Source organism: Mastigoproctus giganteus, chromosome 1, assembly GCF_048544385.1.
Source record: "Mastigoproctus giganteus isolate SK-2022 chromosome 1, ASM4854438v1, whole genome shotgun sequence".
Lineage (NCBI taxonomy): Eukaryota > Metazoa > Arthropoda > Arachnida > Uropygi > Thelyphonidae > Mastigoproctus > Mastigoproctus giganteus.
In genome coordinates, this window is record NC_143575.1 from 67,506,595 (window position 1) to 67,533,368 (window position 26,774).

The window sequence follows — 26,774 nt, forward strand, 5'->3', positions numbered from 1 at the left end:
GAGAAATACAACTGATGGAAGTTGCAGTCAGTAGTTTTATAAAGGATCCAGGAATGGATCCTTACCCTTAAACTTTTCAAAATTGAGTCTGATTTTATTGATAACTTTTATAACCATTGCATTAAAGCAGAAAATGAAGTAGGAGATTTTGGTATAAGCTAGTCATGATATGATTATCATTTTCTCTAACAGTCTTTAACATATTTGTTTAAAAAATTGATTTAGGAGGAATAAGAATTACATGTTGCAGTGATGGATGAAGAATAAAATATTTCATTCCTAAAAGAATGATTGTGGTGATCTAGTCAGAGCGATTTTTAGGATTGCAAAATTGAAAATAATAGTCCAACCCATGAAGAGGAGAAAGGCTGTTATTTATCTACAGCAACATTTCACAATAACTTTATTGTTGTAACATTTGTGAACTACTTGATACGCACACCCTTAACCTGAACTGGAAGAGTCTGTAGCACTCAACTCAAACTACAGCTTTTGGAATGCAAAAAGTTACTATACAGTGATAGTATGAATTCATTTGTTATCAGTGATAGATAGGTCATGGTAACCCCATCTTGATATATTCCCAATGTTGAAATTGGTCCACTTTTTGCTGCATTTCAACCTTCATTCTTCTAACGGTGGAAACTGAAACACCTATTAAATCCATACTTGCAATCATTACTATAGCAGTGATTTCTTATACAATTTACCTGGATTATTTCCATTTAATTTATAAAGTATATTCCAAGTGATAATCTTAGCAGAACTGCTTAGGCAGCCATAGCCAAACAGTAGATGCAAGTACAGTGTGTGTGTGTGTGTGTGTGTGTGTGTGTGTGTGTGTGTGTGTTCCAAAATATGAGCAGCAAATTTATTTTGTTTATTTAAAAGCTTGCTGATTAAAATCTGTCAGCTAACAAGCAGAAACACTATTTGCTGTACCATCAAGGTTGTGGCTGTCGATTGGTAGATAATCACTGTTGTGGAATACTTGAAATCTCTGCAGGATAGTGATAGAAGAGTTATTAAATGTGTTCATGTCCAATATTTACCATGTTACATTAGTTTTCAATAGAAATTAATACTGAAATTGTATATGAAATCAATATTAAGTTACGTTTTATAGGAACCATCCTCTGAGCTCGGTTTAGGTTTATCTTAGATTTAGATATTGATTGTAATTATTATTTGAAAATAATTGCACTTTAAATAAAAATGTACTCTTTATTTCTTATATTTGGAAAAAGGCATGTAAAATAACAGTGCTCATGCAACAGTTGCTCATGACATTGTGGATCTTTGAGGGAGGAGAGATACATTAAATGTTAGTACATTTTATTTTTGGAACATTAATTTATTTGGTATGTTTAGTGACACAAGGTTAGTCTAAAATTTAAATTATGGTTTGCTTGTAAATAGAAAGCATTTGCTTTTTTTTTTTTTTTTTTTTACTTTCATGTGGCACATGTACCCAGACTTCTTTAATGGTATTACTAACAAATAATGTGTGAAGTAAAGATTCATTCTGAAGGTAATAATGTGTAGTTCAGTTTAGGACATTCTTCCTCCTCCTCCTCCATACCATAGGTGACAGCTGTCATAACATATTCTGTGTCCTGTTTGGTAGCACTCGTTGATGCTCGAAACAAAGAAGATAAGTCACTCTTGACAGACTTCTTCAGAGAAGAATATAGGCTTAATAACCTTATTGGTATGTATTGTGTATAGTATTTTTAATAATTATGCTTGCTGAATTACAATGATGAGCCAAAACATTATGACCAGCGAGTCATTATGCAAATCGAAGCAACTGCAGGTGAACTACGGCGCGGGTCGGGACACGGTATAAAAAACACCTTATGCTGAGCTCTGTTAATCAGTGTTACTCTTGTTCTTCAGATGGGAAAGGCAGCAGACTGAAGGGAGTTTGACAAAGGCTCAGTTCTAATGGCCGGACGACTGGGTCAGAGCATATCTGAAATGGCACAGCTGGTGGGGTGCTCATGGTTAGCCGTGGTTAGTACCTACTGAAAGTGGTCCAAAGAGGGGAAAACCCACGAAACACTGGTGAGGTGTTGGATGACCATTACTAATCGATGCTCGAGGTGAGCGAAGGCTCTCCTGGAGGGTACATGGCAACAGAGGGTGACTGTGGTGCAACTCGCCGGTAATTGGAATGCTGGTGACGGGAGTTATGTGTCACAACAATGAGTACATCGGATCCTGCTGAAAATGGGGCTGCATGGCCGCAGGCCACTCTGAGTTCCCATGCTAACCAAGGTTCACCGGCGACAGTGCCTACAATGGGCACGCGAGCATCGAAACTGGACCTTGAGTGATTGGAAGATGGTTGTTTGGTCCGATGAATCACGTTTCCTGTTGCACTATGTGGATGGCTGCTTATGTGTGCGTCGTTTACCTGGGGAAGTGATGCCGTCTGCCTGCGTGGGACAAAAACAAGCTGGTGGCAGCAGTGTCATGCTTTGGGCAATGTTCTGCTGGGATACCCTGGGTCCAGTCATCCATTTGCCGGGCACTCTGATGTCTACCACCTACTTATACATCATGCCCATGAATGACATCGGGGCACTGGTTCCGACTGCTTCATTGGACCCATATCTTTTCCCCACCTTGAACAGCAGATTTGCTGCCAGTGTGCCAATTGGCGACTGAGCTGGGCACTCTTTCCTGGCTTTCTTTCCACTCCACTTCCCTGGTGGTGGGGGGGATTGCCTGTCCTCTTGCCTCCTCCCTTCCTCGCCACCCCCATTTTTCCTTCTGGTGGGGTATGGGCATGCCCCATTGACACCTATTGGGATCACCTTCCCTATTGACTCCATATTTCTGTCTCTCCCCCCCAGTCTTTAGTCTCCCTCCCCTACTCTATCTGTACACAAGCGATTGCCCTACACATCCAAATTATTGTTTGCCAATAGTTTTGGCCTTTCAAATTCTAGCGCTCTTCCCCCCACGCAAAAGATCAAAAAAAATTTTTTTTTTTTTTAAGGTCCTAGCCACTGAAATCTCAGGAAATTAGGTGGCAGGACCTGCCAGAGTAAATAATTATAATGGTGGTATACCTGGCCTGCCTCTACGTGGCTGAGTGTGGACAACGTTGGGCCTCAGCAGGGGTCCAGTGGCTGAATGGCCAGAAGAACAACAGTACATAACACTAAACGTATACAATATCCACACACTTTTAAATCTCTGGCCTTTCCAGTGAACTGGCACACCTACAATGAAAGCAACACAGAGATGGGGGAACCCCTGGTGCCGCTTGACACTAAATACACTCTATCTATACATCATTGCTGACCAGGTACACCCTTTCGTGGCAACAGTCTTCCCCTCTGGTAGTGCCATCTTTAAGCAGGATAATGCGGCATGCCACCCGGATTGTTCAAGACTGGTTCATGGAACATGGGGAACACTTCCAGTTATTGCCCTGGCCTTCAAATTCCCCAGACATCAATCCCATTGAGCATCTGTGGTTTGTGTTGTAACAGCAACTCCGGTCTGCGGCATCTCAACCATGGACCTTACAGGAGTCAATGGATCTGCTGGTTACGTGTTGGTACCAGATACCACAAGACGTTTAGAAATATTGTAGCATCCATGCCTCGCCGGGTACGAGCTGTTTTGGCTGCATGTGGAGGACCAACATCATATTAGGTAGGTGGTGGTCATAATGTTTTGGCTCATCGGTGTATATAGTAATAAGGTTAATTTTAAAAGAGGAAAATAATAACACACACACACACCCATTAAGAGTATCTTGACTAAACTTTCAATTGATGAATATACCTATCTTTTTTGGACGTTTTGAATAATGAGAATGTATTTGAAGGGTGTCTAACATGCAGCCATGGTGGCAGCCTTCAAGTATGTCTCCCAAGTTTAAAACCAGTGTTTCATGAAATATAGTTTCACATTGATTTCTGAAAATATTTGTTTTTAATAATATTTGATTTTCCTGTATTATTGCTCTCTCGTGTTTTTTTTTTTTTTTTCTACCTAAGAATTTAGCAATATTATAACCATACAATAGGAATGATATTGGTATTTTTATATTTGATTATTAAATTTAAAAAGAAACTAATTACAAATGTAGATAACAAAAATTTTATTTTTGAAAAATACATAATTAGTAGTAAGGAACTGGTCTTGTGGCCTACTTGCTGCAACAACTCATGCAGCCCATGACCTTCAGCAGTTTATATCTGGTTTGGTCTCTAAAAAGACTGCAGGCCCCTGTTGTATTAGTTCCATTTATTTTCTGAATTTTATAATTTTGATGAATTTCTTTATTGTTTAATGACTCTGATCTCCATAAGTTAAAATAGGCTTAAAAATGTGTTATAAACATCCAGTTTTGTCTTCAAGCTAATTTCTTTTTTTATCCAGATGAATTTATCTGACTTATTACTTATTCTGTGCTTTATTTCCGCATATAATCTGTGAAAGATGACAAGATTGGATGTGGATTTATGGTTTTATCTTATTGACTAAATTTTTTTGTACCACCTCCTTTCCCCCCATAACTTTTGTTTTTGTGTAACTAATTTTCATGCCAAATTGCCTACAACTTTTATCTGATTTATTCAATGATTCTTGACCTTATAAGCTACTATTTAATAGTGCATCATTAGCATATAATAAAAATCTAGTTTTTTCCATCTCTCACATTAAATTTTGTCAATAATATGTTTTTATTAAAACAGTCCATGAAAATGTGGGAAAATTTGTGGGAGAAGACAGAGTGGTGGTCAGTGGGTACTGCTCTATGTGGACTAATGTTATTAGTGGTGTCCCTCAGAGTTCAGTGTTGGGCCCATTGTTGTTTTGTATATTTATCAATGATATTGATGAAGGTATATCAAGCTTGATGTCAAAGTTTGCAGATGATACAAAATTTGGCCAGGTTGTTAATGACAGTGATGGCAGTGTGCTGCTACAGCAGGATCTGGAAAAGTTGTTTAGATGGGCTGAGAAGTGGCGACTGAGGTTTAACATTGACAAATGCAAAGTACTGCATATGGGTAGCAGTGGCCCTGGAGGGATGTACCAACTGTGTGGTGTTACACTCAGGGTAGTGGAAAATGAGACAGATCTTTTTTTTTTTTTTTTTTTATGAGAACCCCAAACACGAGAGGTATTATAACCTATAGTACTTAGTACCATGCTTGGGTTGGAGGTTGAGAAGACAAAAGAAGATATTTGTTGATATTGGACTTGAACTTCTGTAGATTGTAATTTTCAGGAAATACGTATGAAGGAAGGTTGTTCCAGAAAACGGCAGTTGAATGAATAAATGAGGAAGATGAAAAGTTGGTTCTGTGGGTTTGAAGTTGGACAGTAAATGGATGTTGGCTGGTGGCGGCACGTGTTCGGACTGTTTTGAAGGAGAGAGCGGGAATTATAGAAGCCAATTCAGAAGAACAGTGCCCATGGAAGTATCTGTAGAAGAGGCATGCAGCAGAAACAGTGCGTCTATGAGAAAGCGAGTGGAGAGACTCTGTTAGAGATGAATCATTAATTAACCTAACTGCCCTCTTCTGAATGGAATCAAGAAGCCTGAGAGAGGTTTTGGGGGCACCACCCCAGATGTGGGAACAATATTCCATGGCAGGGCGGATTTGCGATTTATACAGAGTGAGCAGCTGTTTGGGAGAAAAGTAACGCCGAGAGCGAAAGAGAAAACCAAGTTTTTTAGATGCAGAGGAAGCAATATTTGTAATGTGCTTGTGCCAAGAGAGATTAGAAGTCAGGGTAATCCCCAAAAGAGATATATCATTTTGCCTAGAAATCAGAGTGTCACTAAAGATAAGCATAGGAGCAGAAGAATCCTTTTTGCGAGATATAAGACAAGATTGAGTTTTAGAAGGGTTGAAATCAACTAAGTTGTCTTTGCCCCACTGGAGAATTACCTGAAGATCGGCATTTAAGGAATTGGCAGCAGATTTTCGAGAACTTGAAGCTGATTGAGCTGGACAAGGTTTCTCAAAATGGAAAGTTGAGTGCAATGTGCTATCATCGGCAAAACTATGGATAGGATTTCCAGTCAATGGAAGAAGGTCATTGATATACAAGAGGAAAAGAGTGGGGGAAAGAACTGAACCTTGGGGGACACCGGCATTAGTGGAGAAGTTAGAAGACAGAGAGCCATCTACCATCACCTTCAGTGAGCGATCAGAGAGAAAACTGGATAACCAATTACTAAAAACAGTTGGCAAACCATAAGATGGAAGCTTGTTTAGAAGACCTTTATTCCAAACACGATCAAAAGCCTTTGAGATGTCAAGAGCAACTACTTGTGTTTCACCGAACCTTTCCATTGAATTAGTCCATAAATGGGTAACATAAGCCAGAATATCACCAGTGGATCGACACTGACGGAATCCATACTGGCGATCATTGATCAGACGGAAGGTTTCTAGGTAGTTTAAGGTTGGCGGTTAATTGATTTCTCCATTACTTTAGAAAGAGTAGAAGTAATTGCAATGGGACGATAATTGGATGGGAGGGATTTGTCACCCTTTTTAGGAACTGGCTGGATATGAGCAAATTTCCAAGCAGAAGGAAAAACACCTTTGGAATAAGAAAGTGAAAAAAGGCGGCAAAGAATAGGAGTAAGCTCAGGAGCACAGGTTTTGAGAACAAGTGGAGAAATACCATCAGGACCTGGAGCTTTCTTAGCATCAAGATTCATCAAAATCCTTCTGATATCCTTTTGACGGAAGACCACAGAAGGCATTGAATGGAGCGTTTTAGGAATGGTGGGAGGTGTTTTACCAAGATCATTAATACATGAGCTCGAAGAAAAATGGGATGCTAGCAGGTCAGCTTTATCCTTGGCTGAAGTGACAACAGAACCATCTGGTTTGGACAGAGGTGGGAGCAGAGATGGGCAAAAGTTGCGGCCAATAGCTTTGGCAAGAGAGCAGAATGCTCGGCTACCATTAGGGCAAGAAGCAAGTTTTCTACTCTTAGCCTGTTCAAACTCTAGTTTGGACTGATTAATAACTGCTTTACAATTGTTGCGAGCTTTGGTGTAGGCAGAAAATGAAACTGAAGAATTAGAAACAAGCCAATTACGATATGCAACGTTCTTCTCTTGGACAGCCTTAGCACATTTATTGGAAAACCAAGGTTTAGATAAAGGACGAGATTTTAAAGTGGAGTGTGGGATAAAGGATTCCATTCCTGCAAGAATAATTTCACTGACACGATCTGAGCAAACGTTGACATCAGAAGTTTTGAAACAGTAATCAGACCGAAGAAAAGAAGTCTCGCAGGTCATCCCATTTTGCATTCTTGTAATGCCAAACAATACGAGGTTGGGAATAGCCATCAAAAACCTTTGAGATGTCAAGAGCAACTACTTGTGTTTCACCGAACCTTTCCATTGAATTAGTCCATAAATGGGTAACATAAGCCAGAATATCACCAGTGGATCGACACTGACGGAATCCATACTGGCGATCATTGATCAGACGGAAGGTTTCTAGGTAGTTTAAGGTTGGCGGTTAATTGATTTCTCCATTACTTTAGAAAGAGTAGAAGTAATTGCAATGGGACGATAATTGGATGGGAGGGATTTGTCACCCTTTTTAGGAACTGGCTGGATATGAGCAAATTTCCAAGCAGAAGGAAAAACACCTTTGGAATAAGAAAGTGAAAAAAGGCGGCAAAGAATAGGAGTAAGCTCAGGAGCACAGGTTTTGAGAACAAGTGGAGAAATACCATCAGGACCTGGAGCTTTCTTAGCATCAAGATTCATCAAAATCCTTCTGATATCCTTTTGACGGAAGACCACAGAAGGCATTGAATGGAGCGTTTTAGGAATGGTGGGAGGTGTTTTACCAAGATCATTAATACATGAGCTCGAAGAAAAATGGGATGCTAGCAGGTCAGCTTTATCCTTGGCTGAAGTGACAACAGAACCATCTGGTTTGGACAGAGGTGGGAGCAGAGATGGGCAAAAGTTGCGGCCAATAGCTTTGGCAAGAGAGCAGAATGCTCGGCTACCATTAGGGCAAGAAGCAAGTTTTCTACTCTTAGCCTGTTCAAACTCTAGTTTGGACTGATTAATAACTGCTTTACAATTGTTGCGAGCTTTGGTGTAGGCAGAAAATGAAACTGAAGAATTAGAAACAAGCCAATTACGATATGCAACGTTCTTCTCTTGGACAGCCTTAGCACATTTATTGGAAAACCAAGGTTTAGATAAAGGACGAGATTTTAAAGTGGAGTGTGGGATAAAGGATTCCATTCCTGCAAGAATAATTTCACTGACACGATCTGAGCAAACGTTGACATCAGAAGTTTTGAAACAGTAATCAGACCGAAGAAAAGAAGTCTCGCAGGTCATCCCATTTTGCATTCTTGTAATGCCAAACAATACGAGGTTGGGAATAGCCATCAAAAACCTTTGAGATGTCAAGAGCAACTACTTGTGTTTCACCGAACCTTTCCATTGAATTAGTCCATAAATGGGTAACATAAGCCAGAATATCACCAGTGGATCGACACTGACGGAATCCATACTGGCGATCATTGATCAGACGGAAGGTTTCTAGGTAGTTTAAGGTTGGCGGTTAATTGATTTCTCCATTACTTTAGAAAGAGTAGAAGTAATTGCAATGGGACGATAATTGGATGGGAGGGATTTGTCACCCTTTTTAGGAACTGGCTGGATATGAGCAAATTTCCAAGCAGAAGGAAAAACACCTTTGGAATAAGAAAGTGAAAAAAGGCGGCAAAGAATAGGAGTAAGCTCAGGAGCACAGGTTTTGAGAACAAGTGGAGAAATACCATCAGGACCTGGAGCTTTCTTAGCATCAAGATTCATCAAAATCCTTCTGATATCCTTTTGACGGAAGACCACAGAAGGCATTGAATGGAGCGTTTTAGGAATGGTGGGAGGTGTTTTACCAAGATCATTAATACATGAGCTCGAAGAAAAATGGGATGCTAGCAGGTCAGCTTTATCCTTGGCTGAAGTGACAACAGAACCATCTGGTTTGGACAGAGGTGGGAGCAGAGATGGGCAAAAGTTGCGGCCAATAGCTTTGGCAAGAGAGCAGAATGCTCGGCTACCATTAGGGCAAGAAGCAAGTTTTCTACTCTTAGCCTGTTCAAACTCTAGTTTGGACTGATTAATAACTGCTTTACAATTGTTGCGAGCTTTGGTGTAGGCAGAAAATGAAACTGAAGAATTAGAAACAAGCCAATTACGATATGCAACGTTCTTCTCTTGGACAGCCTTAGCACATTTATTGGAAAACCAAGGTTTAGATAAAGGACGAGATTTTAAAGTGGAGTGTGGGATAAAGGATTCCATTCCTGCAAGAATAATTTCACTGACACGATCTGAGCAAACGTTGACATCAGAAGTTTTGAAACAGTAATCAGACCAAGGAAAAGAAGAAAAGAAGTCTCGCAGGTCATCCCATTTTGCATTCTTGTAATGCCAAACAATACGAGGTTGGGAATAGCCATGAGATAAAGGTTCCATTGGAGAAGAGACAATCACCAAGTTGTGATCTGAAGTGCCTAAAGGACCTCTCACTTCAACCTTGTACTTAGAAGGGTTGTTTGTGAGAAAAAGATCAAGCGTATTGGCTGTATGATTAGGATTGTCCGGTATTCTTGTAGGTAAATGAACAATCTGTGCTAGGTCATTAGTAATTGCAAAAGCCTCAGCATCTCGACCTGCTGGGTCGGTGTGACTAGAAAACGGAAGCCAGCTGGAGTTGTGAACGTTAAAATCACCAAGGAAAATTACCTCACTGTTAGGAAAGTTGGACTGGAGAAAGTCAAGTTGCAAAGAGAGGAAGTCAAAGAGCTCCAAGTGATTGGTGGAGTTGGGAGAACGGTAGAGACAACAGATGAATTTTACACAATGAGACAGAGAGATTTTAAGCCAGAGAAGATCAAAGAGAGGAGATTCCAAATTGTCAAGTCTCTGACAGGGAATATCAGAACGGACATATGCACAAGTACCACCTTTGAGGCGAAAGGAATCATACAGCAAATAATTTGGACATCTGAGATGAGCAGTAGTTGAATCAACTGATAACTGAGATTCAGTCAGAAAAAGTACATGGGGTTTGGAAGACTGCAAGTGGAAATGGACATCGTTGAGATTAGAATTGAGACCACGTATATTTGTGAAATGAATTAGGAAGTCCTTGGGAGGTTTAGATCTTTTTGCAGATAAGCTTGCTCTATTATTTTGACAATTCATGGTGTATTCAATAGTAAGAAAAAGTGGGTGGGACATGCTGTATGAAGTAATGAAATTTTTGGATATGGCGTACATGTGGTAAGAATATACCCAGATCCTTGACATAACGTGGCCTCGACAATGCTCCCCGCATACGCACTACTCGGACTCCCTCCAGTCACTATCTGGCAGAGTAGAGGTAGCAAGATTATACACTAGCTGATCCGGAAGCTTCCTAAAGAGTTTCCAATAGGTTCAGTCCGGTGTACCAACTAGCGGCCGGCCTGCGAACACCGTTTTAGAGCTGTACCTTCGAAATGTAAGGAATATTGGATCTCGCCACGACATTCATCATAACCTCAAAAATCATCAATCATACTGCATGATGGAAGAGATAGGGAAGGGTTGGGGTAATTGTGCCGTCAAATATGAAGTTTTCAAGACCCAAGGACCTACTCTGGCAGCTGTCTGCAGACGGCTGCCAGAGTAGGTCCTTGGGTCTTGTCAATGATATACAGGAATTTTGCGAGCAGGGATAAGGTGATTATCCCCTTGTATAAGGCAATGGGCAGGCCACACCTTGAGTACTGCATACAGGTCTGAAAGCCTCATTTTAGGAAGGATGTAGAGTTGCTAGAAAGAGTACAGAGAAGAGCAACAAGACTGGTGAAGGGAACAAAGGGGTGCTGTTATGAAGAAAGGATTAAGTTCTGCAAATTGCAGCTTCTGGAGACTAGGCACATGCGAGGCAATCTGATTGAGGTGTATAAGGCCTAGAATGGATTGAGCAGGCTTAATGCTGAGGGGATTCTTCCTCAGATTACAAACCTGAGGTGGCATAGGTTCAACTATTGTTTTTACTATTGTTTTGGTGTTTGCTTTTGTCATTTTATTATTTCCGAATATAGGGTTGGGCAAAAACAGCTACCCATTTTTAAATTGAAATGAGTACTGTACAAATTAGAAAAGATATTTATTGTTATCACAGTTTAATAATATACATTAAAGTGCATTTATATTACACTCCTCGCTGCTTGAAAATGATGTCCCTTAGATAGCCGCTACCATTGTAAACACTCATATTCTTGCATTATCCATTGCTCTGTGTAATTTCCAATGGTATTCTTTCAATTTCACCATGAATATTTTGTTTCAGTTGCCCAAGTGTCTTTGATGTTTTACGTAGATTTTGGATTTTAAAAAAACCCATAAAAATTTACTGCAGACAGTTAACCCTGATCCTGGTGGTCAATTTGTGTTATCAAAACAAGACATGTCATTTGGAAACATGTCTTTAAAGTGTTCGTGAAAAGTCTTGTGGCATACACTGTAATAGCATCCAGCCTGAAACCAGACAGTTTATAAGTTGACTCCTGCTTGGAAAAGATCCTCTCTTATAAATTCTTTCAGCATGTTTTTTATATTGGGCTGAAGTTATTGTAACAACTGAACCATTAGCATTTCCATAAAATTATGGGCTGATAATGCTGGAAATAGATACCCCACATCAAACAGTAACTTTTTGTCTGGGAAGTCATTGTTCATGAAGTTAACATGGATTTTCATCTGTCCATTATCTAAAATTTTGTTTATTTACGTACTGATTGATTAAGTCTATACATTGTTCACCTTCTATAGGACTAGATTACAGAAATTCAAACATGTATCCAATCACAAACGAGGTATTTGTTGAACCATTACACTTTATATGGATGGCACTTTAAATTGATATGCATCTTGCAGAATACATTTCATTCCAACATGTTCAGTTCTCTTGATTGATGACTAGCAGATGCTCAAGGACTATATTGTAATGTTGCTCTGATTCTTTCAATTTTTTTCTTCTGGAGTGTTCACCGTATGCATCCAACCCAGGGGCTCACATCTGGTGAGTATGGGCTTGGCACACCCAGGGTCCTGAGCTGGATATCATCCTTCTTCTCTTTCTTGGTGATTCCCTTCTACTTCTGACTCTCTCTCTCTCTCTCTCTCTCTCTCTCTCTCTCTCTCTCTCTCTCTCTCTCTCTCATCTCCTCTCTCTCTCTCTCTCTCTCTCTCTCTTAGGGTATACTCGGAAATTTTTTTTGGCTGGTGCAGCATATACCTCAGGCTTCCTTGCACTCTATGGCTGGTAATAATAATAATAATAACCTGGAGGTTTCACGTCTATTACATGCAGTGCTCATTACAGACACTTGTTCTCAATTTGTAAATCCAATAGTAGTAGTAAAGGCATGTGATGCAAGAAAGCAAGCTTATGTAGCCTCGACCAAAAAAAAAAATGATTTCACACAATCATTCCTTCAAAGGTTTGTCCAGTTCCTCCTTGAGTTTATTTAAGCCATCAATTTCCACGACAGATGGAAGTTTGTTCCAGCAATCAACTACCCGCAAGCTAAAGGCAAATTGTGCACATCTATTCTACAACTGTCTTTCCTCAGTTTGCATTTATGTCCTCTCAGGTTCATAATCTGAGCAAGAGGAAGAATCCCATCAGAATTGAGCCAGCTTAACATAAGACATTATACACCTGTTATGCACATAACAGGTGCATAAGACAAGGTCTTATATCTAATTGAGGTGTATAAGACAAGGTCTTATACACCTCAATTAGATCACCTTTGCAGGTGCCTAGTCTCTAGGTCCCTAGTCTCTGCAACTTGCAGAACTTAAGCCTTTCTACATAAGCACACACCTTCATCCCCCTCACCAATCCTGTTGCCCTTCTCTATACTCTCTCAAGCAACTCTACATCCTCCTAAAATGAGGTCTCCAGACCTGTATATAGTAATGAAAGGCTGGCCTGTGTCTTATACAAAGGGATAATCACCTCCTTTTCCCTACTAGTAAAATTCCTGTATGTCATTGACAATACCCCATGACCTGCTCTAGCAGCCTGTCTGCACTGCCCAGAAAACTTCAAATCTGAATGCACAATTACCCCAGGTCTTTTTCATTCTCCACTACCCTGAGTGTAGTACCACACAGTGGGTATGTTTTTCTGAGGTTACTTCTACCCCATATACAGTACTTTGCATTTGTCAGTGTTAAACTTCAGTTGCCATTTCTCAGCCAATCTGCTCAACTTTTCTTGATCCTGTTGCAATAGACAGCACTGCCATTAACTGTCATTAAGAACCCTGCCAATCTTTGTATCATCTGCAAACTTCCGACCCGCCTAATACTGCCTCGATAGCATCAGCAAACACTCTTGTACCCTTTCAATTTAACTGTATCCCATCCTGTAGAAGCAGTCTCTCCTGTTAACAAGCACAGACCACACTGAGAATAATATACAACATGAGTCTTGCACAATCTCTCCAGGGCCAAATTGATTGACAAGGCTCTCATCAAGTTGCTATTGTGTCTGTGCAGAATTGCAGGCACTTTCAAATTTAACTTAACTAATGACTTTTTTACAACATTGACCTGTATTTGTTAAGTAAAAATGTAGATCTCCTATTGTTAATGTCATTGATGCCAACGTGTAACAACAATATCACCCTTTGTGCCCTTAAATTATGATATCTGCTCTACAACATCATCAGATTTTACTCCTTGCACAAATACCGTGGTTCTATTCCACCTATCCTTTTTTCACAATATATTACCTGTCTCTCTGACAATAGAGTCACTCACAATATGTAGCACCTGTGGGATTAGCACATTCTGCCTTGGAGATTGCTGCTGTGTTACCTGATGTCCAAGAGCGAGCTCTGGCGTTGAGTTGCACAGCTGAGAGCATGACTGGTCCCCACTTTAATACCTTCCAGGGCATCTACCCGACTCTTCAAAATCTCATAGGCACCCATCAGAACGCTGAGTTGGCACCTAATTTCTTGGCTGGCGCATTATGGCCTCAGTCGCCAATGTGCCATTAAACACTAAACCAACCAACCTAATTTCTTGGCACTCTCTGCACCTAGCACACACAAAGACATCCTCCTTGGCTAGATCATGTCCTGTTCCAGATTGATCTGCAAACATTTCACAAGTCGCACTTGTTTTTTTAGGCTGTGATTCATTGGAGAATCGTCCCCCCCTCGGTTCTCTCCCGAGTCACAGCACTCCTGCTACTTTTTGCCCATTGCTTTGCTGCTCTAGTCTAGGGCATGATATCCGATTGAATACTATTGATTAGCAATGAAAATTAATAAGATTAATAAATTTAATTAATTATCAATACTACATTATGTAATATATTCCTAAATGCAGTGATACATATTATGCTATATAGTTTTACGTTAGAGCTACCTATTTTCCACAATTAAAAATTTGAATTCCTACCACTCACTCTATACTATAACAATTGCAGCAAGATTCAAACGAAACAACAGTTTTATATATATTAAGTAGTAGTCTACAAAATCTCTATCTAAATTAAAAATGAATATAAAACTAGGTAACTAGGACTATAGAGCTACTTATAAAGTACGATATAATATGACAGTTAAGTAAATAAAATGGCTAAAGTATTCAAAAAGACATATTTCTTGGAGTTTGAAATTCACTGTTTGCACCTGTAATGACACTCATTACAAATGCATGCTACAACTGAAAGACCCTTACATATGTTATGGTCTTTCAATTTGGAACACTAACACTACTGAAGTGGTATCTAATTTCACATTGCATTCTCAAAACAGCCACCTGATTTTAAAAAAATATTTTTTCATCAAATGCATGTTTATTTGACCACACTGCTTCATTTTTACTGAATGCTTTAGTATACTCTACTTCAGAATCGAAGCACCCTCACTGCAACTGCTACAAAATGGTGCCACTTCTAAAATAGGTAATTGGTTTTGTCCTGCCCTATATAACAAAAACATAATGCTTTAGCTGTTCTGCAGAGAATAGATATGATAGTTTCTTTTTATATTATATTGATTTTCATGGCAAAAACTTGTGGCATTTATCTTAGTGAATTAGGCTCAGGGTCAATATTTATTTCCATTTTATTGGTAATATTGGTTGTAAATCAAGTATTGTAAATTTGAATTTTTTTTCAACTACACTGTAAACAGAAAAGATTCAAAGAGATTGGATCTATATTATTTCAAGTAACAGCTTTGATGGTGATCAAAGCAGAAGCCCCACCCCATCAGGGTGCACACTCCTCCTCCTCCTAGAGGTATTGTAAATTTGGTGTGGATCAGACTGTAAACAGAAATTATAAACAGGTGATGATTAAATCAAATGGTGGCCATCTTTGTTTCAAACCAGTGGATAAAATTAGCTTTCTTCCACCCCATCAGGGTTACATGAGCACCACAGGGGAGAGGAGAGTTATGTGTATGTGATAAGTTAGTGTGATTATTTGGTCAATAGCATTCCCTGTTTGATCTAAACCAGACTGTTGTTCCCAGAAGTTGTCCTCAACAATATGTCTACCTCCATTCTTAATATACTTGCATAGATTTTACTGGTATGTAAATGAGTGAAATTCCTCTGTCATTTTTGCAGCATTCACCTTTTTATATATTGGTATTATTGAAGATTAGACCAAGGCACTGGTCTAATCATCTGAAACTTGATTTTTGAGAAAGCAAATTTGTATAATGTGACATAACTATCTCGACAATATTTTCTTGTAAGCTGTTAGCATTTCAGGTCTAATTGCAGACTCAAACATGCACTTCTTTTCTTTTCCTGCTTTGCCACACTTAATCTTTCCATGACCTTTTGCTACATCTATAATATAAATAGTATCCAAAATTTCCTCCCATTTCAATCTTTTTCTCTTCTTTGGTGTCCTCAGCTCTGTTCCTTTGTTTAGCAAATCATTAAAGTATTTACTTTATACTTCTAAAATATCCTCTGTTCTGAGATTTTTAACTAACTACCAAAAAAATTTTTTAACCTTTCTTATATTTTCCATATCATTCTAAAAATATTCCCAAGGTTTTTTCTTGAGCCTCTTTCCTTCATATCTCAACACTTGGCATTTTTTATTTTTTTCTAATATTCCATTAAGGATTTATTAGCCAGAAATTTCTTATAATTCTTTTCTTTTTTCTAACTTCATCTTAACTTCTTGGGTACACCACAGCATTCCAAATTTTCTCTCTTTGCACACCTTCCTGCTTCACTAAGGTTTGCTTAAATTTTTGTATTCTTCATTTAAAGTAATATTAGCATCCAGAATTCCATTTAACTTTTGAGCAAGGTAATGTTTATTAATTCATATGTAATGATTGTTAGCAATAAGATAAACATTCTACCTCTTATTTTGGCACTAATTCATCATGACTGTATGTTCTCTGCCACATGGCCACATCCCCCCTTTAAAAATGTAATCATATCTCCATCTCTCCGAAGTCCTTGTCTTCAGCTGATATTACCCATCAGCCTCTATCAAATCATTCAACATCCCACTTCTTTTATTCTTGCTTTCTCTTGCCCATCACCTCATCACCTTCCTTTTTATTACATCTTAACAACCCCCCCCCCCTTTCCCCTTGTGTCATTCTTCCATGAAAGTATAGTGGCTTCATCACTTGTTTGAAGAGGTTTTCATCATAGATTGGAGGAATTTCTTAAGGCCTCTTCAATCAGGGCTACAGCTAGCCAATCTCAGGTGGAGGGAGTAGAATTTCTCGTGAATTTTTGTGGACTTTCAGCTGTACAACGTGCAAATCTGCCCATGAACACACAAAATACACAATTCTACAGGCCTAAATACACAATTCTACAGGCATAGTGGTGCAATATGGTCCAAGTTATTGATGCTGATAAAAATCAGTAACAACTGAGTATACTTCCAGTCATTTTTTTTTTATTTTTTCCCCTTATAACTTTTTTATTTTAAAAAAGAAAATGTATGAGAGCCCCTGAAGGATAGAATCAAATATATTGTTTATTCATTTGAATGCATGATAACTGAAATCTGAACTCTTCTGAATTGCTTTGAATTGGAACATAAGATTGATTTCGTATTGCGACTTTCAGAAGATTGCAACTTGTGATTTACAGCAAATCGGTGAATTTGCGGGGAATTTTGCACCCCCTAAATTTTGGCACCCTGTACGGCCACACCCTCGATCACCCCTGAAGTCAGCCCTGGAAGAGGGTCCTTCTTTGCATAGCGCCTCCGTAGCCAGGTGGGAAGGAGCAGTAGTGCGTAATACACGCTTCTTGATTAGACCGGGGTTCGATTCCTTCACCACCAAATACGGAGGATGCGGAAAGGTCAGGGAATGACCACCGCATGTTCCCGGAGCAATATGGCCTTAGTTGCTAATGCTCCTAAAAACCAAATAACAAACAAACCTTCTTCGCGTCAAATGGACTTCAGAATATTATCTTCTGAGTACTCATTTAATTCCATTTATAAGTTATCATGTGCTTTGGAGACATCAATCAGGTGTGATTGAAAAGCTAGTTTCAGTGTGAGATTATGTTTCTCAAAATCAGCAAACCTTTCATTGTATTCTTCAATCAGGGAGTCTAGAACAGTTGTGTATTATTTCATGTTGCATTTCCTTAAACTTAAACTGTAAACTAAATTATATAAGGAGAATAACGATATATAAAAAAGAGAATAGATAAAATTTACCTTAAAAATATTTTGAGTTTGGTGTTATGTCATGAAATAAAAGGCAGATTTTGTATTTGAGAGAAATAGACAAAAGGCCGCAACTGGTACCTCAAAAGGCTACAGGTTCTCCACCCCTGGGATAGTGCCAAATTTTTATCCTGGAGCCTGGGATGACCTTTGCTCCCATACTCTGGACATCAGTGTTGGTATGCATGCTGGTTCAGGATCTTACCGATACCCATAATCAGACCATGCTTCTGGTTCAAGTGGATTGGAGGGAGTTGTATCTGGTCTATTTTATTTTCTTGAATTTGTAGTTTCCTATTGCTTGCTGAGTTTCAGTGTTCTTCAGCATCATGGGGGTTTCATTGCCAATGCTCATCAGCAATTCAAACTGCCCCAAAGCACATGCTTGCAGTGTGCTGCTATAATTGGACAAAAAGATCCTGATAATTTTGAATTCTTATTTTTAATGATTGCATTTTAATGATTTCATTAGGTTTAATAAAAACACATTATTTTATTTGCGTATGACCAAACTTTTTTTATTAATAAAGGAATTATGTGAATTGAAAGGATCACGATAATTGTGGAATACTAAAATTTACATTTCACCCTTTTGTGAAACATTTTATTTACATTTAATGGAAACAACAGTCCTTAGCACTTTCTAGATGTACATGCTAGATGTACTGAATTAAATTTAGGTAAACTTCTGATTTCCACAGGAGCAGGTGGAACTTTATTCCAACAGTCAGTGATGTCGGATTTAAACTTATTTCAACCCTTTGAGCTGAGAGTTATAGAAGACAAAATAATTAAACACATCACATAAAAAATTAGGATCTTTAGAAATAAAAATTTTAAAGAAAATAAATGTAACATTTTAAAGGTTACAACTATTTAAAAGTAATAAGACAATGTGAGTATGTACAGTGGATGGGAAAAGGGATATTAGCTAAACAGATATTCAGAGAAACAACTGGCTTGCACACACTGCAAGAGGAGAGACCAAGTGGATATATTAGTATTAGCCATATAGTGCAAGGAAGTCACAGGCTTTTGTTGCACCATTTAAAAAAATAATAATAATAACATTAATAAATAAATAAAAGAAAGAAAAACTACCTATGTGTTTCCCTCATCCCAGCAGAATCTTTTGAATTTATCCCAGCAGGGGGACCCCCAAGTTGGGATGTCTGTCATGTCATGGGGTGGGAGGTGCAGTGGGGTTACCGACCAGGTTAGGGGGGGTGTCACCCAGATTGGGGGATGGGGGAGTGAGAGAATAACCAATCCAGGTGGTAGGAATGAAGGTTCATAGGGAAAGAGATTCTTATTTTGGAGCAATTGTTTTTGTGCTCTACCCCACCCTGGCCAGGGAGCAAACCATGCTGGCTAGTGTCTGCATCCCACACCATGCTGGCTAAGTAGCCACGGCATGGTGTCTGCTTGTTTGGGCAGGGGGCCATAACGGCCATCTGCCCACCAGTCAGTCTAGGGTGGGGTGGGGCAAACAGGCAATTTTCCCACTCATGATCATTCACTCTCTGCTCTCATTCTGAGTTTGTTTTTTCTTACATTTTATATTATTTACTTTTTTATTTTTATTTTTTTCACACATCCATTCTCTTTCTATGTAACTTAATATACTAATGTGTAATGATTAAGATTAAGAAAGTTAGATTAAGAAGAAAACAAATAACTAGGGGTTAGTAAATACTTAGCTTTATCAGTATGTAGTTTGTGTTCTTTAACACTCGCACTCTCATTCATCTTTCTGGCATTCATCCCATTTGTTTGGATCTTTCTTTCTGGTCTGCACTCCTTGGGCACATCAACTTACTATTATTTTTCAATTGCTGTGCAGCTCCAGATGCATATCTTTCTGGCCGGGCAGGGAAGCGCAGTGTTCATGTCGATGCTGTTAGTATTTGATCAAGTTATGTTAGCATGTCTAGACTAAGTCAATTATTACTAATTGTGTATTCATGTAGCCAATTCCATTCATTCCTTCACTCAGCCCCATTTACCATAACACTCATTTTCTCTTTCTTGCTCCCTTACTGGGTCACTCTCTTTCACCGAAACCAACATTCATTCCCTTTTACCACAATTCCTATTTCACTCTATCATTTGGTGCCCAGCATATTCACTCAATTTTTCAGACTCTTTCATTAATTTTCTTTTCATTCTACATGTGTAATAAAAAAAAAAAAAAAAAAAAAAGAGTAGATAATATAAAATACAGTCGATTCCGGTTATTTGGGACACATTGGGACTAGTGCATTTTGGCCCGATTAACCGGCTGCCCCAATTAACCGAGGTTTCACGTAAATAGTTAAAATACAATGAACCCCCGCTTTACAATTGGTTCACTGTACAATCAAATCAGCAGAGTTGGGAGAAATCCCAGGTGCCATTTGACACGAACATACCTGTACAATCAAATCACGTTACTATGGAGTCACCATAGTAAAGTACCGTTCACTATACTATGCGTAGTAAGCGCTGGTCATTGTGATCACGTTTGTGAATTGAATTTTAATTCTATTAAACAGCGATTATAATTAGCGAAAATAGGAGGAATGTTATCGACAGGCTATAAAAGTAAAGGTATATCAAGCACAAATTTACCCTTTATTACCTTACCAATTAAAAAATTAAATAATATGTAAAAATCAGAAGAATATACATGATAATCGGAATAATTAATACGTACATACTAACTAGTTGACATTTCTGTTCACTGACATTTGTGGGTGGGGGTTAAAATTTAAAACAGTAAAAAGATAAGCAATCAATAACAAAGAACACGGAGCACACAAATTGCAAGTAACAGGATATGTGCAAGTGAGAACGGAGTAACAAGTAATGAAGCTTTAAAAATAGGAATGAAGAGAAGATTATGAAAATTAATTTTTTTATAAGATTGAAGAGGTCATGTAAGAGTAAACACATTTCACCATAATAACCCACAGATTTCCAGCTGTCGGTATTATCGCAAATTCAATAAGATCGAATTTACTATCCGTTTAGATTGCACTAACAGAAAAGCCCAATAAACAGGTGACTGCAAATTGTTTTATGGTTGTGTGACCTCGAGAAATCCGACCGAACCACGTAGTATGGTCGGAGACAATCATAGAGTAATCTCAAGTGCTGCAGTCTCCTTCCCCGATTAAACGGCATGTTGTCCCAATTAAGCGAAGTAAACCCTGGTTATTTTCTTGATTGGGTTCTGTTTTTTAAGATTTGCCCCAAATAAACGGCTGGCCCAAATAACCGGAATCCACTGTATAAGAAAAAACAATAAACTCAGAATGAGAGCAGAGAGTGAATGAGCATGAGTGAGAAAATTGCCTATTTGCCCCACCCCACCCTGTGTTGACTGGTGAGCAGATGGCCATTATGGCCTCTGCCCACCCAAGCAGACACCACGCCCTGCCTACTTAGACACTGGCCAGCATGGCTTGCTCCCTGACCATTGTGGGAAAGAGCACAAAAACAGGTGCTCCAACATAGGAATCTCTTTTCCTATGTACCTTTATTCCTACCACCTAGATTGGTTGTTCTCTCACTCCCTTGAGGGCTGATGACCCTCCTATGTGTGAGTCCTGTGGCACAATTTTATCAATTAGGCACATTTTAGTTGACTGTCCAGATTTTAGCAATATCCGTTTTACTGCTTTTAATCATCTGACTGAGCCTTATACACTCAGTCAGATTTTATCTGACAATGACAATGTGTCTGCTGTTTTTAGCTTTTTGACTTCAGTAAACCTTTTTAGTCACATTTAAAAAATCTTATTATTATAGTTACTTGTTTACTGATATTTATCTTTTAGTTTATACTTGTTTCATACCTTGACTTAGTGACCTAAATCATTAGGCCACTGAAAATTTTACTTTTTATGACCAGGTTTTGGCGCATTATAGCCTAAGTCGCTAATGCTCCAATAAAACCCAAGCAACAACAACAACATCTCACTCCCTCATCCTCCCCAACCTGGGTACCACCCTCCCCATGACAGGATGAGCATCCTGGCCTGGGGGTCCCTCTGCTGTCTCCCCCTTCAACCAGGTGGGCATCTTCACTACCATTTCCTCTTTTTCTTTACCACTTTTGTCCCTGCCACTTATTATCTCTCCACTACTACCTTCTAATTTTTTTTTTTTTTTTTTTTTTACACTGGGCTCTCCCCGTCTCTAACCTTGGCTACCACAGGGTTTGCTTCACCAGTGCTTCATACTCTCTACTACCCGGCCCACCTCCTCATGGTGCTGGATAGTAACCTAGAGGTTTTTGTGTGAAAACACAAGCCTCTAGGCTGAGAGGCCAGATTAACAGCAAAACTCATACTAACACTTCACAAACACTCACTAACCTACACAAATCTGGCCTTTACAGAGTTTTTTATTCATCACATTGCTTAACACAGAGTTAGGGGAACCCCATGAAGCCACATCACAAATAACACTATAAATGATACACTAACCCAGAGGCCATTTCAGGATCCACTGGGAATTGGGTGGTGGTAAGGAACCACAGATTAAGAGAGCAAAGAGGACAAGGAGGTTTTCATGTATGTGAATTAAGTGAAGAAGAAGAAATAAACCAGATTGGACTGTGCACAATGGCTATGGAAAAGCCTTAGAACAACCTGGCTTATGAACTGAATAGGTACTTTGCATCAGGGCCGTACCTGAGGCTAGAATGAAAAAGTTGTGCACTCCCCTAAAATATTTAAAAAAAAAAAAAAAAAAATATATTAAAAAGAATATTACTTATTTAAAATACATTTCTGGTACACGTTTTAATAAAAAATAAAAAGAGGTTATAAAAATGGGCAACTATGGTGGCGCCCTAGATAGCACTGTCGTGTAGAGCTCAATATCTGTACAGGGACACGACAAAGATTTTCGTCTTGCAAAAGCAAGATGATAAATGGATTGGAATAATCAAAACATAAAATCAAAAACGTTGGCAATTATTTAATCTTTCTTTTAACACCCCGTTTAGCTTTTAACTCAAGGCAAGAGCCTTGTTTGCCTCACCCTCGGTACTGCTCTGCTTTGCATTGATCTTTCCAGATCAATACAAAGGACCTGTTCAGTTTATCAACCAGGAAGCAGAAGCAAAGGTCAACCAACCTTTATAGTGGGGAGATGTGTGAGTGAGGATGAGCTCTTTAAAGAGTTAAAAATGGGCAAACCCACATGGTGAGATCTGCAAAAGGGTGGCTATATAACAAAAAAAAGGCTTCAAACGTATGTGTTACAGACCTTAGAGAGGATAGTAAAATTAATGAAGGCCAAATTTTATTTTACCTTTATAAATGATTCCAAAACTTGCGGCCATATATTCAAATTATGGTGAAAAGGTTTAGAATGGATTGTAGGAAGTTTTCTTTTAATTAGCAAGTTTTTAATTACTGGAATATGTTACATCCGTGGGTAACTTATGCTGATAGCTTGGATAAATTCAAAGGTCACCTGGATATTTACCTATGTGAGGAGGGGAAACACATAGGCAGTTTATTTTCTTTTATTATTTTATTTATTTATTTATTAACATTATTATTGTTGTTGTTTTTTTTTTTTTTTTTTTTTTTGTTTAGATGGTGCAACAAAAGCCTGTGACTTCCTTGCTATATGGCTAATACTAATATATCCACTTGGTCTCTTCTTGAAGTGTGTGCAAGCCAGCTAATATCCCTTTTCCCATTCACTGTACATACTCATATTGTTTTATTACTTTTCAATAGTTGTAACATTTCAAACATTGCATTTATTTTCTTTAAAATTTTTATTTCTAAAGATTCAAAATATCCAACAGTCACTCTTTGACTGTTGGAATAAAGTTCCGCCTGCTCCTATGGAGATCAGAAGTTTTATCAAAATTTAACTCAGCGAAGGGCATGTACATCCAGAAAGTGCTAAAGACTGCTGTAGCCATTAAATGTATATCAATAAATATTGTGCATTTGTAAATAGTAGTTTAGTATGTTGTAAATATTTTAAATATTTGTGTAGTTTGTAAATAGTTCAGTTAAATATTTTAATCCTGCTCTGTTCTTTCAGGTCGAACAATATTCCTCATGCATTATGAAACCCGAAGCAAAAGGCCTTTGGCTAAAATCTATTATTTGGATACCACTTGTTTCCGTGCAGTGGGCATGGTCATAGAACTGAGTGATTGTAGGGTTAAGTTCTATGATTGTGTGATTATTGTGAATGCATTTTGTTTCTGATTGTTTTGTGTTGTCAAGGAGGGGGGGGTGGTCTTAGCTTAGGTAGGGTGTTTATGCTCCCCACCCTGCTGTTTTAAAATCACAAAACAAGTTCCCAATTTTAAAACAGTGGAAAGTGGGGTGATAAACACCCTATGCCTCCCCCTGCCCCCTAAGATGAAAGGGGGCAGGGCAAAACAGTGAGTAGCACCTGTCAATCATTGCCTTCTTCCGACTTTTAGTCAAAGTATGGAGTGGTACCCAAAGTCTGTATTTTCACCAGGTCTTTTCCTAAGTAACCTATATAAACGCAGGTAAATAATTACATAGGGATATTTATTTGACCTTGAGAATGACGTGCACTACAAATGTGCAGGTAAATAATTACATAGGCCATTTCCTGATTAGATATTGATCAGTGACAAGTGTGCCTTTTACGTAGAAAAGTGTGCATGGGGGTTGGCAAGCAAAGCGAGCAGGGGTGGAGCCCCATAGTTTACACATTAAAATAATTGTGTGATATTTTAATTGAATATAACAAAAATAACAAATGAAATTTTTATTCTCAATTTAGAATACAAAACAATAAAAAATGAACAATTACGAAACAAAACAATGAGAAGGATGAGCCTGGATATCCAATAATATTTGCCACGATATTTGAAATTCCTAATCTCATGTCATCTTCTGAATCAAGTCTGGACACTATGATGTTTTTATAGCTGTTAATTTTGAGAAACCAACCTTACATAAATATGTAGATTTGAAAGGTAGCAATCTTTGTATCAACATTTTCAATAACTCTTGATATTCGTAGAGAAAGCCAAAATTTTTCACAAGTTGTAGTATTGAAACAGGCACGTAATTGAAAGCTTCTTTAGATGACAGGTCGATAAGATCTTCCTTTTGCTGAATGGTAATTTTGGGGCATAAAGAAATATCAAAAGCAAAGGGATCAGAAATCTAATACAACTTTTTTTCTGGTGATACATTAAATCGTTTGAAAAAATTCTTAATTAGCATTGTTATGTCAGTGGCACTGATATCCCTAAATTGTAAAATGTCAATATTATTGCTATTAACAAAATCAGAAAACCATGAGAACATTTCAGTATTATTAAGCCCAAACTCAGTTTTCCAAAGATTAAGCTTCTTTTTGAAGGCCTCTATTTTATCACTGAGTATTAATATATTTGTCCCCTGCCCTTGAAGACTTAAATTTAAGTCATTCAGTTTTTCAAATATGTAAACAAGGAACTAAGTTTTTCAATAAATTGAAATTTATTGAAAATGGATTGAAAAAATTTTCAAAAAATTTGTAAACAATTCAGTAAGGTTCTGATTTTTATCCAATAAAAACAAAACTGATGTTTGAGGTTATAAAGACGTCACAACATTTTATCACTGGATAACCACCTCACTTTCATATATAAAAGAAGTGTTTCATAAGTGGATCCCATTTCATTACAAACCACAGTGAAAAGTCTGCTATTTAAGCTTCTACTTTTAATAAAGGTGATCACACTTACTGCATCTTTCAAAATTTTGTGCAAATCAGTTTACATTTCCTTTGCTACTAATGAATCCCTATGTATAATGCAATGATTAAAAACTATATTTAAAGCAGTTTCCTTTACTTTGCCTTTTAAACCTTTATTTTATCCTGTTAATACAGCCACACCATCAGTACAAATTGCGAAGCATTTGTTCCACGTTAGATTTTTTGTTTGAAAGAAATTATTTATAACATAAAAAATCTTCTCACCTGTCTTTCTTCCTTCCAAAGCTTTGCAAAATAGAAAATCTTCCAAAATATCTCCCTCGTAAAAGCATCCAACATATACAATATGATGGGGTATCAAAAAGTTCTTACCCTTATCTATAAATAATAGCCCTAGAAAGGTGAAACTTCACAGGTGTTACGATACTTCAAATGTGTTACTATACATGGAGAGTACATAGAAAAGGATTAAAGTACTCTCCATGTATAGTAACACATTTCTCCATCTATGGATCAGTTGTTTAATGCCTTGATCATAGAAGTCTGCACTTTTTGCTTAAAACCACGATTCCACTTAATTGATGACTTCATGAGACAAATCAAACAGCGTCCATGCAATGGTTTCTTCATTTCTCGAAACAAGAAGTCTGATGGTGTTAGGTCAGGAGAATAGGGTGGGTGGGTGCTGCAGTAGTTTGATGCCACACTGGGTAACAAAGTTGGTGGTGGCAACGGCCTCGTGAGCCTGTGCATTGTCTGACAGAAGACAAACACCTTTGGTTAACATTCCATGCCTTTTCACCTTCAAAGCATCATCTCTTTTTCAAAAGATTTCTATAGTATTCTCCGGTAAGTGTGGAACCACGAGGTAGTTAATCTATCAGGATAATCCCTTTTCTGTCCCAAAACACGGACAACATCACCTTCTTTGCAGATGGAGTGGTCTTTGCCTTTTTTGGGAGGTGGGGAGGAGGTGTGCTTCCACTGCTTTTGACATGTGTTTAGTCTCCAGATCATACCGGTACACCCAGCATTTGTCACCAACCGATCAAAAAAAAAGCTCTCAACATCCACATTACACAAATCCAACGGTTGGCAAGAACATTGCATTCGGCATTGCTTCTGCAAAGGCATCAGCAATCTTGGAACCCATCGTGCGGAGACCTTAGACATGTGCAGATGGTCATGTAAAATTCTGTGGGCAGACCCATAACTAATTCCCATTGCATTTGCAATGAAATGAATTGTCACACGTTTGTCACTCAGCACCAG

General features: G+C 38.3%; 1 protein-coding gene across 1 annotated transcript in view; it reads left to right on the forward strand.

Annotated features, from left to right (window-relative positions):
• The window catches only part of Hibch (3-hydroxyisobutyryl-CoA hydrolase), a 366,114-nt gene that overhangs the window by 164,218 nt on the left and 175,122 nt on the right, over nucleotides 1–26,774 (forward strand). Inside the window, exon 5 of the mRNA XM_090380451.1 lies at nucleotides 1,628–1,711. Within this exon, the coding sequence (XP_090236577.1) occupies nucleotides 1,628–1,711 (84 nt within the window). The remainder of the gene's footprint in view (nucleotides 1–1,627; nucleotides 1,712–26,774) is intronic.